General features: G+C 35.7%; 1 protein-coding gene across 1 annotated transcript in view; it reads right to left on the bottom strand.

Moving 5' to 3' along the window:
- Positions 1–2,747: 2,747 nt before the first annotated feature.
- Positions 2,748–17,945, bottom strand: part of LOC123670007 (teneurin-m) — a 305,041-nt gene continuing 289,843 nt past the window's right edge. Inside the window, exons 5-21 of the mRNA XM_045603502.1 lie at positions 17,106–17,267; positions 16,676–16,972; positions 15,720–16,591; positions 14,765–15,656; positions 14,159–14,436; positions 13,829–14,045; positions 13,108–13,512; positions 12,464–12,796; positions 12,083–12,290; positions 11,586–11,612; positions 10,670–10,886; positions 9,790–9,966; positions 8,834–9,242; positions 8,359–8,611; positions 4,480–8,266; positions 3,971–4,342; positions 2,748–3,104 (exon numbers count right to left, since the gene is read on the bottom strand). Of these exons, the coding sequence (XP_045459458.1) occupies positions 2,748–3,104; positions 3,971–4,342; positions 4,480–8,266; positions 8,359–8,611; positions 8,834–9,242; positions 9,790–9,966; positions 10,670–10,886; positions 11,586–11,612; positions 12,083–12,290; positions 12,464–12,796; positions 13,108–13,512; positions 13,829–14,045; positions 14,159–14,436; positions 14,765–15,656; positions 15,720–16,591; positions 16,676–16,972; positions 17,106–17,267 (9,263 nt within the window). The remainder of the gene's footprint in view (positions 3,105–3,970; positions 4,343–4,479; positions 8,267–8,358; positions 8,612–8,833; positions 9,243–9,789; positions 9,967–10,669; positions 10,887–11,585; positions 11,613–12,082; positions 12,291–12,463; positions 12,797–13,107; positions 13,513–13,828; positions 14,046–14,158; positions 14,437–14,764; positions 15,657–15,719; positions 16,592–16,675; positions 16,973–17,105; positions 17,268–17,945) is intronic.

Here is a 17,945-nt window from a genome sequence, read left to right as displayed (position 1 = left end):
TAAAATTAAACATATCATTATTAATGTATAAGAATTAAAGACAAAATTAATAAATTATTTTTTATAAAAAAGGTTTTTTTATTAGATTCTTTTTTCGTTTGATTTTATTATTTTAAATATTTTAAAAATAATTGTCATTAAGTAGGTATTGGGCAAAACACATGAGTTCACCGCCATTTTTGCGCGACCTTGCGGAAGCCATGTCCAGCAGTGGACTGCGATAGGCTGAACTGATAATGATGATGAAGTAGGTATTATTTTCATGGCCTTTTGATAGATGTCAATTGGCAAGAGCGTAAGTAGAAAAAAAAATTATTATTTTTTTCTTTTTGTGGTTACTGTTACTAATATAGTATTAAATGTCTTAATGATCAGATAGATCTGAAAACTACTGATTCGTTTCCGCACATCTTATTACAGGGAATGTATAAGAAACGTAAAATAATTAAAACAAAGATAGTTTTATTATTTTTTATTACATATTCCATTAGAATACTTTCTATATTTATTATTGTACATGCTTACATCGTCTCCCCTAGCACGCACGCCGTGATCTAGATCAACCCGGACGTAACGTGGACCGCGCGGTGTGTAGTTAAGAGAAATAAGATAAAGATAGATGTAAACTCTAAACTATGTCATATAGCTATTTCCCGCTGAATCTACGCTGAGCACCGCGCAGTCCGCGCTACAATTGTCCCAGTAGCTATACACAGAGTATTGGAGTCTACGCGTCGTATCTACAATAATACAAATTAAATGCAGCAGAGTTTATTACTACTTAAATGCAAGTTCGATCGCATTCGTGAAGCTCTCTAAAATGTCTAGAAGCTTATTAGTCTATGGTAGTTTGTTGGTATGCTAGAGTATTCCCTGATCAATTTTTTTAATAATAGAAATGTATAGATAAATAGTATATTTAAAAAATAATATTTAACTGTCAATGTCATGGAGACAAAATTAGAAAAGTTTCAAAATATCATAAAAATGAGTATTGGGGTTTAATTTTTTTTTAAATTTCGATCAGAAGTAAGATGATTGTCCTACAGCCTCAATTAGCTCATTATTCATCTGATATATAGTACATCACTTCAGTATTCTAGAAACCTTAACTCCCTCTATAAATAATTCAAGCTTAAAGATATGTACAATATTTTTACATGTTACATAGTTTAAGTACCTATTTACAAATAAGAATTCTTTATACATCATAAAAAAGATAACTATACTGCTCTATTATATATCACCGCGAAATCAATAACTACATTCACAATAGATATTATATATATCGTAATATTACATTTAATTATAAATTAAAATACACCTTATAGTTACTAAATAAAAGTTAAGACGTATTAATTACAAAGTATTGCTTCGTTTAGTCACATTTTGCAAAAATATCACTTTGCGTCGAACCTTATCGGTCCGGGGAGTCGGCGGATTCATGTTTTATCCCTTTCCGTTTTTTTTTTTTTATATTTTATAAACATTTAGTAAAAAATATCTTCGACGCCTTATCACCAATCGCTCAGTCAACTAGCATTTAAATCAATAATTCTAACACGGAATAGACACCACAATTTAAATGAGACACATTTATGGACATACAATAAAACTATCGATCTACAATTACTTTACATATTCTTCTTACTGACTTACGGCTAGCGACTTTTACACGGTTCCACGATTATTGCGTTCAATAAATTGATATGGCTTAAAATAAAAAATATTAAATTTCCTTAAGAGAAACGCTCCATTACGTATGACTTTGAACATTCGTATTATAAAGTTGAGTATTATTTTCACTTATTTTCGTATAATACATAGAGATACATCTATTTATACAGACGCTTGTACATATATTTTTCAGGTATTCTGAGCGCACAGTAATCACACCGATATTTTAAAACAGGAGGGGACAATCTAAGATAAGTCAGCAAGAAGTCTCGACCCTAGACGGTTACGGAAAACTACTTCTCGATTATTGCACAACTCGCTCAGTGTACGTATCAACGTTTTAGTTAAAATTTATTTCATCTATTTATCTTAAGAGGACTTACTGTAAGGGTTAAATGGAGATTTTTCAGTTATACGAGAACTACGTAAAACGATAATGTTCCGTGAGCAAATAGAAAATTAAAAATATATAGTTATGATTTCAATCTTAAATAAAATTCGTAAAAATAGGTAAGTGAGAACTAGATTGTGACACGTGAGTAATAAAGGAGATGAGATTAGTTACATTAAAGCTAAAAAATAATATCAAGAAGTGCGATAAGCTCTCCAGTTTTAAGTAATTAGAGTAGACATAGAGTATAAAACATGGGACCTCGTTAGAAATGACATTTAAATACAGACTAAATATCTATCTACTTGGAGTTTCGAATTTAATTTACGATTCGTCATCAAATGAACCTTGGGTCATTACATTAAGGATGATTAGATAAAATATAAAATTATTGCTTAAATAGTATAGTATTGCCAAGTAATAGGGACCTTAGGTCTAACGATACAAAAGAATCGACTACAAGAATAAAAATATTATTTACATATACCTAAAAGTAGGGATCGAAAGAAATATTTGGCTAAAATACGTTTAGGAATACATGATTTTCGTGAAAAATTACATTAATCTAAGCGAAATACGTATAGGATAAAAAATTGTAAAACAATATAAAAATGGATCGATAATTCGTGACGAAGATGGCGCACTCGATGTCGTAAGGGTCGCTCTAGTGTCGCGTCAGTCACGAGCGGTGTCTCGCGCGACCGCTGCGTCGGCGTTTGCGACGCGCGTCTCTTACGAACACGACATTAGCGGGGTCATCAGCTAGTTGGGGGTAGCGAGACACAGAATGCACATCTTTAGCCGCCCAGCCGTCTACCACTCCATGCGAGATGAGTTCCTCTTTCTCCTCTTCACTCCAGGCACCTCTACCCTCCCAACCGGCCGCTACCAATGCCTTCTCTCGTTCCCAAGCGCGCGCCGCGGCCCTCTTGTGTGCGTGTTTCAACAGCTTCACTCGTTCTGCGGTTGGCTCCACCCCGTAGCGGAGTACGATCACCGCCTGAGCCGAACCCTTGCCCACCGCGTGTACGCGCACCTAATACACAACGTTTATAATTATCAGAACATGAAAACATGCAAGACCAAAAAAAATGTTTTTAAAAAATTACTAAAGAAAACAAAGTTCTATTTATTTTAGCAAATTTTAGGAGCTACTTGTTCAAATTATATAACATTTTCTGTTGGATACTTCATTTCTCAAGAATCTTATAGACTATTTAATATTTTTGTAAATTTTTACTTCAAATTAAAGCGGGTAAAACAGTGGGGCAGAGCGATTAAGATAATATAATTTTTAAGCGTTTTACATAAATCGGAGTGTACTTTATAAGAAAAAATGCTAGACCAAAGAATTATTCAGATAATTATTAAAATTAGAAGATTATTATTAGTTAATTATAAACATTTTTAGAATGTAATAATTGTATTTGCTAACAAACGAAAAAAAAAACCGACTTCAATTACATCGACAAGTAAACGTAGGTATAAGACGAAAAAATAGGCAAGTAATACGTGTTATCAAAAATTACTCAAAAAGTTGTAGTCAGAACTCAATGAAATTTAAATGTGACCATTTGATAAACACCAGCTTTCGTTTAAAATAAAAATCATCAAAATCGGTACACCCAGTAAGAAAGTTATACGGTATAATACAACGTAGGTCGACGTAAAAATAGTCAAGTAAAACGCATTATTAGATATAACTTGAAAAGTAACTGTTAGATCTCAAATAAATTTAAATAGGACCAAATGACACGCACCATCTTTCGATTAATTTTTTTTTAATCAAAATCGGTCCACCCAGTCAAAAGTTCTGAAGTACCATACATAAAAAAAATTGAATTGAGAACCTCCTCCTTTTTGGAAGTCGGTTAAAAAAGAAAACACTTAATATATTCTTACCTCTAATCCTTGATCGTTAGTCTCGTCTTGCGACACATTGAACTTTCCAGACAACCGCCTCAGTTCCTCCATATCGTCTCTTATTTTGAGCGAATTATCCTTCACGAAGTAGAACACGTCCTGGTCGTGTATACTGAAGTGAACGTCGAGGAAGTATGAGTTATTAAAAACAGTCGTTATGACGTCTTCGACAACGCTATTGGCTCCGTCCGCTACGCTTATAAAAGCTTTTCCGTCTACCCTCGATATGAGGACACCTTCGCCGAACACGCCCCGTTTGTAAGAAACCCTTGGGAGTAAGTTCCTTGTAATGGGTTCCATTTTCAATAGTGGCGTGGGAACAAATTCAATATCAGCGAGCTTGTCGTTTACCTTTAAAAAAAAAAAAATAGTTACGTTAAGAAATGTATAAAACAAATGAAACAATGATGTTGAATGTCATAATTGATATATTGTAATATATTATATGGTAGTGGCGTAGCTAATATATAATAGTAATGAGACTTTACCTTTTCGATGATGCACTGTAGTCCAGACATAACACCGAAATCAGGTGCAAGTTGAGGAGCCGTGACCGATGTTTTTGGTTGGAATATCATATCTGTTATATATTTAGCTCCCATCATCTTAGTTAAATCATATCCATACAATTGAAGCCAACTCGCCAAATTAGTCATGTAAGGGACATTTTGATCTCTATTGATGGGATCGTTATTTCTAAACCTGTAGATGAATATGTCGGTGGGCAAGCTTAGTTTAGTTGCAAGATGTTCCCAGCTAGGCGTCATCCACTGACCGACGACAGGATCGTACAATCGATTTTCCAAGTACACTAAGTTAGTATTGTAATCCAATATTCCGCCTTGGAAGTCCACGGGCACGTAGAATCCAGGATTAGTGTCTTTGACGATCTTACCGAATGGACTGCGCTTTATTTCTTTGATAATTTCACCATTGACATCAAATACGACAAGTGGTGACCCATTGTGATCAGTGGCCACGTAGAAGCGTTGATCTTCAGTTTCTATGCAAGTAAGGAAATCTCTTTGATCATATAAAAGTCGCACTGTCTTCTCTGCTTTCGGGTAATGCATATGTGTAATCAGATTAGGCGATTGAGGGTTCGTGTAGAAGAACTGTGTAATGTTATCTTTATCATCTTTCCACGCGACCAATCTGTTCCTATCATCGTAATAGTACCACATTTGGAACTTGTCTCTTTCGAACGCGTGAACGAATTGACCACGAGAGTTATATCTGTACTTTTGTTCTCCTCGTCTTATAACGAATCCTCGGCCGTCATAGCTACTAAATTCAATATCTCCATATTGTACGACTCTGTCACCGATATCATAGCCTAAGTAACGTTTCTCTCCGTGCTCAATAATGCCGATGATGTTACCGTTCTCATCGTAAACATATTTCCAGTCATCTTCAGACCCGACTACTTCCATAAGGTGTCCGTCGTAATTATAGCTAACTCGTTCATTTGATGACGTATCGCCAATCATCATCTTCTTCGATCTGATTCTGTTCCTAACATCATATTCTAGTTCGAGACGGAATACATCGAATGATTTGATGTTCATGAGGATAGTTTTAATTCTACCGTGATCATCGTAATCAGTGATTGTAAAGTATTGCTTGCTAGTATCTTGCATAACAGATCGATTGAAAGTATTTCTGTAGATTCGTAAATCACTAACGCCTTCAAGTGTGCCCAAATTCTGATTGTATTTCAATCTTAACTGTGGCATCTCTTTACTATTGATGTTCATATCGATTGTGGAAAGTCGTGCATTGCCATCGTATTGGTATTTGAAATGAGCGTTGTTTAAAGCACTCTTGGAATTAAATTTCATTTTTTCATCTTTAAGAATACCAGCGTGGTATTTATAATCCTGTCGAAGTTCATAGTCAGGGTCAGTGATCTCTACATTCTTTACAAGATGAGTATTATCGTGATAAACGTATCTAATTGCTGAAGCTCCTGCAAGAATCGTTTCTAACTTTCCAGTACTATCATAAACATAGAGAATTTTTCCGGATTGGTGAGGGAATATTTTAGCTAGTATGTGACCATCGTCATTGTAAAGTACTTCGTATGGATGTCTATTCATAGGTGAGAAGTACTGATATTTGAAGTAGCCCAATGAAGTCATAAGAGCAAATGTGTGAATATGTCCTCTAGGTGTTGTCAAATTTTGAAGGGCACCAGAGTCATCATAATCAAGAAGATAGTCGCTGCCTCTAGGTGTCGTAACTTTCAGAGGCAAGCTTGTGAACATATCTCTGAATGAATACGCCAAGGAAGATCCATCACCGTAACGAATTTCGTGCAATCTTCCAGCTCTGTCGTATCCGTACGTCTCATTCAAGTCACCCCATCGCCAACTAGTAAGTCTGTTGAATCTATCATAATCTAACTCAACTTCAGCGAATATGCCACTACGAGGACCCCATTTGACTGGCCTTGCCATTTTATCATAGGTAACGTTCAAAAGTTCCACCTTATCGTCCATGAATACAGCAACAGTTGATGTATCTCTGTCATATTCCAGAGTTAAGAGATTATCTCCATTCACTCTTAATTTACGACCTATTTGAGCGACCGCTTTGTTACCCTTACCTTTGTTAGATTGCAATCTACGTAAGAAATAGCGCCATTCGAATCTGTTTGCCAAATCGCCGCCAACTTCAATTTTTTGTTTAGCCGGTACGGGATAACTTTCTCCCAAAATTGGATCAATTTCTGACAGAATTGTGTATGGAACTGTATCAGTTGATATTACGTGCCCCCAAGGCATGCTTGATGATATGCTGCCGTCAGTTGAAATAATAGTTTTCTTTTCAGATTCTCCAACCTTAGTGTTGACTGAATTTCCCTTAATTAGAATTGATACAGGTTTGCGGTTATTTTCGCTTACAAGAACAGTTGCTCCTTTAAGACTTAAATCGAATGTGAGATTTATTATTCTTCCGGTAGGAGTGACAGCTGATGTAAGTCTACCAAATTCATCATATTTGTATATGTAGCTCCTGCCCGTACTGTCATACTTAGCTTTAAGTAACCCTGTTGTGCCGTGATAGTCAAAAGTCACATTGAAATTGTCAGGTGTTCGCAGTTCTTGAAGCATCTTCATACGTGACATTTTAAGCCTACATTTTTGCCCTTTAGTATTCTCTATAGAGTTCACTAAGCTCGAATAATCACGCAACAAGAAAACCTTGTTTCCTGCGGCATCTGTGACGGTACTCAATTTTCCATTACTAGTATTTACTGTATACGTGAATACATAATTATCTTCACCTGTAAGGATATTTTTCGTCATAACGTGTTGTCCAAATCTGTTGAAGATGTAGATTTCTTGAGTATCAGGTGCATAAATTTCGTACTCTCTCGCACCACTTGCGTCTGGAATGCTTGCCATTACAGAGCGAATTCTGTAGTTTGCTTGATCTGCGATATGGACGATGCCATCTGGGCTGACTGTAACAGCTGAGATGGTGTTAAATTTGGAGTTAGAAGCTAAGAAGTGATCAGCTTCGAAACAGTCACATCCTCTTTCTAAACAATTGCATTTTGACTCGGCGCCAGCGTATAGAGATATTTTTCCATCAGTTGTAATTAGTCTTACTCTGTTAATTCTTTGAGAATCGCTCTCCGCGACGTATAGGTCTCCTGCAGCACCAAAAGCGATACTTTGTGGCATTACGAGTGTCGCATACGTTGCGAGTTCCATATCATATCCCGTCAGTGGTGATGGACAATGAAGTGGTCTTCCCGCGATGACTTTGACTCTTCCATCCGGTGCCATTTGAAGAATCATATGATCGTCAATAATATGTAAGCTGTTGTCGAGTGGATTTATAGCTAGTTCTGTGGGCCATCGTAAGTGTACTTCTTCTACACTTAAGGTTCCTTCACAAGGTATTGGCTTCCAGTGGGCTCTGTGCATGTGGTTACCGATGACCGTTGTTATGATACCATCTCTATCCACCATTCGTATATTTGTACCGTCGGCGAAATATAGAACGTTGTCAATTGATACAGCAACGCCTTTAGGATATGCTAACTTCGCGTCCCTTGCTAATGCTCCATCACCACAATGTGCCTCATCTCCAGGCAAACATCTCTCTCCCGACCCAACGACAGTTTCCCAATTTCTCTCAGGATCGCTGAAGTCGTCTGTGTTACGTACTTTAATAATTTGATGAGACTCTGGATCAGAAATGTAAAGAGTGCCATCCAAAGGTGATAAAGCCATATGGTAACGGTAGGAAACTCGTGTGGCGCTGGAAAAAAAAAAGAAATTGTTTATTACAATTACAGGGTTAATTAAGAATTTAAATGTTTTAGTGTGTTATTCAAATTAGTAACTACTTACTTTAATTTTACAACGGTTCGAACAGTCCCATCAGTGTTAATTTTCCGTACCAAGTTAAAGTCACCCACGAAGATAGAGCCATCAGGAGCTGCAACTAAGGCCACGGGAGCGAGAAGCCTCTGTTTGACAGCAGTTCCAGAACAATCTTTACCGCATTCTAAAGCACGTTGGCGACCGTCTCCCATGGTGGTTATTATGAGGCGAGGTTTATGTTTCAAGTAGATGTTCGTTCCATCGCCCTTTTGAAGAATACCTGAAATGACACCCAAAAATATGACATACCGATTTAAAGAAAAGACGTGTAAGTAAAGATTCTTATAAAAGTTAAGATAAATAAGTTTAAGGTACTCATTCAAGTCGATTTATTTCTATTGATCACTAATACTCTTTAATAATTTTGTACGTTTGATAACAAAACGTATGTCACAATTAAAATAATAATTATATCATAGAAATACTGCTTATAAAAATTTACCTTCGTGGAAATTGTATCGATGATGTATGTCCAAGTTCCATCCGCCAACATCAGAGATACTCATATCGTGACCACTAAGTTTGGTCGTTTGTACGTTCCAGATGATATCCTTACAGTCTGTATACTGATAACCAACTTTTACCAGCGCCGTTGTAACTCCATACACCCTTTGCCTGTACACGTTCAGTCTATTCCAAGGATATGTGAACTTTATAACTGGATCCGCTTCAAAGGTCTTCTCGAAGAGAATACCCTCAATGGTTATCCTTAAATGAATCAAGACCAACGTTGGTGGAACTTTTTCCGGTGTTAACTGGAGCTGAATTGTCGAAAGGTAGCCAGCAGCTCTCGAACTGTGATATACTAAGTTCAAACCTGTGCCGGGAATTTGCAAACTTTCTTGAATCACCTGAAAAGAATTGAAGGATTGTAAGCGTGTATATTTATATATTATACTAGCTGTGCCCGTGACTTTGTCCGCGTGAAAATTAACAAAAAAGTTATTGTTTAGTTAGCAGAGTAAAAAATAAATAAATTTCTAAAATAAAAGTAACCTAAGTTACTCCTTACTACATCAGCTATCTGCCAATGAAAATCTCGTCAAAATCGGTCCAGTCGTTCCAAAGATGAGCCAGAATAAACAGACAGGCAGACAGATAGACAAAAATAAAAAAAATATTTTTGCTATATATGCCGTGTATACATCCATATGCATTTAGTAAAAAGCAGTTACTTTAATATTACAAATAGACACTCCAATTTTATTTATTTGTATAGATGTATAGATATACCTTATATATTATATATACAACTTATGTCAACATAAAAAAAAACTACAACTAAAATATTTATCGATATCAGAAGGTATCATGAAATAGAATTTTACCAGGGTAGCAAATGCAATATTCGTTTCGTGTTTCTTTGAAATGTTTATGTAAAAAAAAAGAGTGATTTACCTGAGATTCAGCCAGTATAGCACTCTTATCAGGACAGGCGCCCTGGAAGCCGTGTTTCCACGTGGCGAGGACGACGGGCTTCATCATGTCATAGTCGTGAGCGAGACACGCTTGAGGGGGACCCACTCCACCTTTCTCGTCTGACATCGTCATCACGACTTCGTCGATTATCACCACCTTGATACAAGGAGTTAAGTGATTAAAGATTAGTTTCCTGACTATTTGAATTAGATTGAGTTTGTAATGTCTTCCAAAACATTTTTATTTCTTAAGCTAAAAAATGAATAAACACACTTTACAGCATAAGAATTTCAGTTCTATCATGGGTTTTTCCGCATTTTTTTTTTATTTTTCTTACTCCTAAATTTATTGCTTTTTAGCTTCATCACATTAAACAATAATGGATTCTGTTCAAATTTATATTCCGTACTTTTAAAATTAAAAAAAAAAAGATAAGTCATGTCCTCGATAACTGAGACATGTTCATTATATGCAATCGAGGAATATTTTTATCGCTACAAAGTTTATAAGAATTTGTACGTCATGCACTCATTTTAATTTTCCGCAAAGTTTCAAATTGAGACTTAAAATACTTAATGCCGCTTTGATTGTCGTTTCGCATGTTCTCAGAGCGCGCAAAAAATGATTACTCTATAAGAGTTTGTTGTAAACTTGTTCAAATTGACGTCTACATCGACTTGCTAGTAACTCTAATAATATTATTTAATGAAGTCGAACAACTTTTCATAGCTGAACAATTATTGCCTCATCGTAAACGAAATATAATTTATTTAAAGAAACAGGGCGACATCGAGCTTTTTTTTTTGGAATATTTTTACCTTTCTATTAAATCCCATTGTTGATTTATTATAAGACTTACCTCATTCCAAGGCACGAACACCACTTGAGTAGATGCCTTGAAGGGTGCTCTGCCGAAGTGAAGAGTGACCGCTCCGCCGCCATTTACAAGGAGGTCGAACCATCCATCCTCTCTTGTTACTGTAAACCCTTCCAAAGGAGTTGATGTGGAAACTCTCACTCCGAGCAAACTAGAACCGATCGACGTCACCACTCTTCCTCTGATAACCGCTGAACGACTGAAATTTTACAATAAAATTTATTATAGACTTTTTAACGTTGTATAGATTACTCAATGGATTAATAATGCCAAACAACGCTAACTTGAATTTTATTTTTCATTGGTTATTTGTTTTGATCTATTATTTTATCACTTCTGTATCTAAATCAAATAATGTTAATTATATATATGGCATTAAAAATCCATCGGTTAAAAGTTTTAACTACAGGGAATTATAAATTCTAGAAAGTATAATTGGTATAAATATTTTACTGAATATTTAAAAGATTTGATAAAGGAAGTTTCGTAAATAATTAGTTTTGTTACAAAATCAGTGGATAAGAGAAAAAAGTCAATATTAAAGTCAATATTAAAATGATCATTGAAATGAAAGGATCCGAAACACATCATTCTCATGGAATAGTCAATCCAAACCCAGCTAGAGAAATAAACTACTTCGACTCCAAAACGGTCTAAGGTTTCTACATACGGAATTTTTTCATTGTTACATATTACGGACAATAATAAAAAGCGTAACACAAAACTCACAGGACACGTATATAGGTAAGTTACAAAACATCATGCATACAACTATATCGACATAATATATGTTGCCAATTAAGTAGATATAGAAGTACTTAGCATATAAAAATAAATATATATTCAGCTACATCTGAAGGCACACACAATCCTAACTATATTTGTTACTAAGTCTTACCTCGTGTTGAAGTGGTTCCAAAACATACTGCGCAGCAGAAAGACGAGAAATGACATAGAATGAGTATCATTGGATACGACATTTTTTTTTAATTTAGAAGAAGAAATAAACATGTTAGTGGATTAAACAAATTGTTAAACAGGAATATCATGCAAGTGCCAATTATTCAGCATATTTTTTTTTGTTTTAAAATAAATAATGTTAAATTTAGGTAAAGGATAAAAATAAAATGTGACACATTAGTTCATGTAAATAAAACGTAGGATTGACTGGGGCACAACATTGCGTATCTTATATATAAATATTTATTTCTTTTAATAACATGGGGATCATTTGACGATTGATTATCACATTCATGAATTGTTCAAAGTACATTTTTAGGATGTTCTTAAAATTTCCTCGTTTTACTAATTCAACTTTTGTATGATTTTATACAGTAAACATCAATTGATCCCATCACAATATTCTAACATCGGACATCGAACACCAATCCTCACCTCTCATTGAACGTTTCCTGTTTAGCGTAGTTCTGGAGACTACCTTCGTCGATGAGGAATTTCATCCTTTCGAAGAAGGAAGCCGTGATCGCCGGTGGCTGCTTCCTAAGCAAGACCTCTGTTGGTTTGGGAGACATTACGCAGAGTTGACTTTCTTTGCAGGCTTCACTTTGACAGCATTCTGGATCTTCACAGTCGATTAAGCCATCTGAAAAAAAGCCAAATCAATCTCATTATGTAATATGTTTTAATTTATTATAAATCAGTGAGGTAAATCATCCAACACATACGGCACCAATTAAGCCTACATTCAAATAATACTCAGGTACGTTCAAATAATAGTTACGTACATAGATATTAGAATTCAAATAAAGAATATACCTTTATCATTGTCTTTGGAGTCATCACAAATTTGTTCCTTAATCGTGGTGCAATCACGACCCTCCCAGCCGTCGAAGCATTTGCATTCCCACTGGTAGTTGTAGACCTTACAATGACCATGGCCAGCACAGCCTCTGGGACAGCCTTCCAACGTGCAATGTCTTCCGTTCCACCCAGAGACGCAGAGGCATGTTCCGTTCTTGCATTGACCGTGGTCACCGCAGCGAGCATCGCATAGTTTTGACGTACAAAACTCTCCCGTCCAGCCTGGATCACACACACACGATTCGCCGACGCACCTTCCATGTGGTCCACAGTCCAAGTCGCATACCTCTGTAATATGAATTTTACCATTATTTGATTATTTCTTTGTCCGTTTACAAGAACTTTAACACTGATAATAGGGATCATTGCTCAAGTTATATTTATTTTACAAATAAATAATTAATAAACAATATATATATATATATATATATATATATATATATAAACATTTTTGAATATCAATAATATATATATATATATATATATATATATATATATATATATATTTGTTGAAATTTCAATACTTCAATACTTTTTTGATAAAATTATCTAGATAATATTAGCCTTTATGATAGTTAAAGTTATACGAGTAAACTTACCTTTTGAACAGTCATCACCGGACCATCGAGCGTGACATGTGCATGTTTGGCTATCAACATCAAACGTTCCGTGTCCAGAACAATCAGGTAAACACTGAAGGGCATCTTTGTCCATGGTAGCGCAGTCTAAGCCCTTCCATCCCTTTTTACATACACAGGCACCTTCGATGCAAAATCCGTGACCCGAACAAGTCGGATGTGGGCAGTCGATCTCCTCACAGAATTTTCCTTTGTACCCTCTGACGCAAGAACACTTTCCGTTCACACAATGGCCATGTCCATTGCAGTCTGGGACTTCACATTCGTCGTGTCGCAAGGAACATTCTTTGCCTTTCCATCCAGGGTTGCACTGACACTCGCCGTTGATGTATTCACCTCTTTGACTGCATAATACTGGACACACGCCTGAAATAATACAAAAATAGTGTTGTTTTCTTTTATATTTGTTATTTTCGTTGCTATTTAATATTTGTGGTGTTACTTTAAAAAAATAAATGTTTATTATGACTTTAATACTAGGTAATTTTATATTAATACTAAATAATATATAATTATTTAATTTATTCAAATGAAACTTTTTGTGCATATCGGGTAGGTCTGAGAATTTGCCAACATCTATTTTTCATACCCCTAAGCTAAGGGGGGATTAGGGGGGTTAATAACATATATGGCAAAACAATGTTTGCGGGCTCAGCTAGTTGATAATAAAAATAAAACTTACTTTCACTGCAATCTTCACCACCAAAACCAGGCTGACACTGACAGTGTCCCATGAGGCATTCGCCTTTACCAGAACAGCCATTCGGACAGTTATGTGTCATGTCATCAGCGACCATCGCTACAAATGATATTTCCTGAGCGTCTCCATCGTCGTTATACAGTGAAAGAAACCAGTGGCCTTGTTCCATATAATGTGTTACTTCTTTCTTTACGGACGGCTAGAATAAAATTTACCATATTAGAAGTATTTACGATACTTGATACATTAAACACTTACAGAAACACAGGAAGATAGGTCATTGCAAATACTCCACGACTTTCGAATACTTACATGTGAAGCTCTCGTGGTTCGAGCTTTAAATCCGCTTAGGACTTCTAAGAAGTGATATTGAGTATGGGTTGGCAGAGCATTTCGTCTGGCGTAAACACCTATAGATGCTCCCCTTGGTATCATGTAGTCAAATTTAACATAAGCTGCTTCGGATTGATAAAACTGCATATTCCAGTAACTATATGGAGGGATTTCTTTTGATAATTTTTCACCTAAAGTTATTTGTTTAAATGTTGTTCCATCTGGTGGAAAAGACTGCGCTGGAAATGTTCGCGCACCTATAAAATAAATACAGTCTTATAATGATTGTTGATTTAAAAAAAGTGTTTATTGTTAAATGTAAAAATTCATGCGATGATGTAATGATAATATTGTATAAAAAATGTGTTAGTAATTCTACAACTTAATAAAAGCACATGCAAACTAACATATTATCTAAAGAATAAGATATTATTTAGAATTTGTTATAACGATTGTCTACTGATTTTCTTGTAATCGTCATGCGTATTAGTATGTTAGACACCAATCTAGTTTGCGTAGATCCGACAGAGATGGTTTTGGTGATAGTTAGTAAATTATCAGAACAGAAATTTTTTGAGACCTCACCTTCCAATATAAGGATCGGTGGAGGCTTAAGTTTAGGACAAATACATTTTGGAATTTCGGTTGTTGTCATTATATCCGATTCGGTAGACGTTGTAGATAGATCTGTTGCTGTGTAATCATTATCAGTTGATCTCGATTCAAAATATTGTGTCGGAGTTGTAAAATCTGTAGTCTCTGTAGCAACATCCGTTACTATACCTGATTTTGATTCTGTACTCTCAACATTAGTTGAATATTCTGTTGAACTGTATTGAGATGATAGAGATCTATCCTGTTGGGTGGGTGTTGTTTTTTCTAAAATATCGTCGTAAAAGTCATCTGACGAATTCGTGTTTTCGCATACGGGACACGAACATTCACAGCTTCCTCCAAAATTTTCTGTATTAACTGTTTTAGGTATTTTTGTACTACTATCTATTGATACGGGCTTATTGAAATTCGTAGGCATTGTTGGTTCAATATTAATTGGTGTAATTTTTACAGTAGGCACCTCATTTACTTCACCAAAAGTAGGAACAGTTACTGTCAATGAATACAGAGGCTTAAATGAATCATTGTTAACATCGTCCGCCGATATTGTTAAGTTAATCAAAACATGTTTAGCGTTTGGTATAGAATCTGAAGAATTTGGTTCTGTGGCGATATTTGAGGTAGTGGTTTCGTTAGGTGTTGGCTTTGAGTTAACTTGAGGAGAAGTGATATTTACATTATTGTTAGGGTTAGTAACAATCGGGGAAGACTCTGTTTCTGAAAATGCATGCTCACTTCTTATATTAGTTTGACTTGTAACAATATTAGAGTCACTTTCTGTGGTAACACTTTCTGTTAGTTGTACTGTCGAATTCGTTGAAGTTTCTTCTATTTCAACTGTATTTAAGCTTTTATTTTGTAGCTGTGGATTAGAGTTGTGTGTAGTAAAAATATTCGTATTTTCTGTGGGTGCTGTCTTAGTCACATTTAGTGGAGTATTAGTAACATGTGTTGTTTCTGCGCTTTGTTTTGCAATCTTTGTTTGTGCAGCTGGAGAGCTTCGGTCATTGTCATAGCGAAGCTTCTTTAAATTATTTTCGTTTTCAGCTAATTCACTAGGAATTATGTGTAACACTTCGCTGACTTCGTGAAGTTTGGTCAGTAGTTTTAAATACTGAAGTTTTTGCAAACCATAAGAATAAACCGGTGCTAATGAATCGCCTTGCATGTCCTTGGGATCATAAGCGATATTACTTTTTGTATTTGTCAAAAAATCAGGAGGCTGCTCAATAATACTCTCGATACCATTATTTTTTAAATCGCTAATAGGAAATATTTCCATAGTATCTTGTGGTTTTTTTGTAATATTTGATTTGTTATATTGTTCAGAAGTCGTTATTTTTAGGGTAATATTACTATTATTTGTTAAAACATCATTAGTACCAGAACCACCAACACTGTTATACACAGAAGCGTTATTAGTTACAGTTGTAACTCCTACTTTTTGTGTGACATTGTCCTCTGATGACACACCATGCGATAAGCTAAGAGTGGTCAAGGAAGAAGAAGTATTTAAAGTAGTAGTAAGTAGAACTTCATGCATATCTACATTGGAAGAATCCGTGGAAGAAACAGAAGATAAATTAGCATGCCCATCTATACTTCTACGAGGACGTGAATAACTTTCTTCTTTACCTGAAGAAGATGACGTTGCGCTCTGGTGCGGTTTCGTCAAAGATTTGTTACTAGACTCAAGCGTTGTTACTTTTGATGATTGAAACTTATCCGTAGTATCACCGACTAATACTGAACACGGTTTTGCGTTCTGATATGACCAGTTGTCAGTGAAATATGAGGCTGTAAACAAAAACAAAAACATCGTTTTTATATAGTTCATACGAGTACACTTCGAAAAATGTTATGTAATTAGAAATTACGTACCTGACATATAAGAGGCAATAGACAATAGAAGAACAAATAAGACTATAAACACAATGGCGGTACACTTCCAAGAACATCTTGAAGAGAGGCCTTTTCTAAAGTGAAAACGAGAGGCGGCAGGAGGAAAGTGCGTCGCCCTGAGGTTATTCCTAACGGGGAGGACGGGCACTGGAGCTCCGAAGGCAGGATGCCTGTCACTTCTGTCCATTCTTTCTAAGGTACTTTTTTCTTGTTTACCTGGACTACTGCACGATGAATTCGATTTGTAGTCCATAGACGGATTCTTTTGTATGTCCCCTGAAATATAATTTACAATTTATTGAAACACTAAAACACAGTTAGCTAGCTTTAAGACTGACATTTTTATGTAGAAATATATAATTATATTAGTGACTCGATGATGATTTCAAGATTGTATCAGTAGCTGTACCTGAAGGCACGTAGAAATTTCCAGATGGTGTGCGAACAAGACACGAAGGCTCAAAGTCGACCAAATCAGCTGGGTTGCCGGTGATGCGGCCGTTCAAACGGGACATCGTAGGATTACGCGGCGGAACATCTGGCGGGGGCCGAGAACCTTCTAGCAAACAACCTGCAAGTAAAAGATTTCAATTTTAAGTATTCATTTAGTCAACATTTAATCTTATTATATGTTTTTATTGAATATTGATTTATAATTTTTTAATAGGTAGATATGAGAATAGGTTGTTTAGTACATTTCAGAACGCTATGTGAACTTGATAGTAAATTATTCGCTAATAATAAATTATGCGCTAGAACAATGTTTGTGAGATCAGCTAGTTTTACTTTTTTACTATTTAAGGATAAATATAATGACCAGATAATAGTAATAGCTTGTAAACAAACAGCGAACATCGGCCTATGGAAATGGATCAAAGTTCGCGTGTTTCAGCAGTTAGTTAATAAAGGAAATATATTAGATCGGGAGCTATTGGTTGAACCGCGGGGCGCGGCGGCCTCTCCCATCGCTAATATAAGTTAATGGAAAATCGAAGCATTATCTACCCCCCACCCTATCTCCCGACCGCCAGCCAACTTTTGATCCTCGACAAATTTTAAGGATTCCTTCGAGCGTTAATTAATTTATTGTAGCGGCCGATATAGCCGCAAGAAAACTCAATTAATTTTAAAAGGGTTTTTGTGTTGTTTTTTTTTCGACCATCGCCCCTATTTCACGAAAAGAAAGCTGGGTTCACCTACAACACTACCGGCTCTTTGAAGCAGACCCTTTGAAAGATTCGTTCTACTG

The sequence above is a fragment of the Melitaea cinxia genome, chromosome 4 (genome assembly GCF_905220565.1).
Source record: "Melitaea cinxia chromosome 4, ilMelCinx1.1, whole genome shotgun sequence".
Taxonomy (NCBI): Eukaryota; Metazoa; Arthropoda; class Insecta; order Lepidoptera; family Nymphalidae; genus Melitaea; species Melitaea cinxia.
This window is presented reverse-complemented; position numbering and strand designations above follow the sequence as displayed.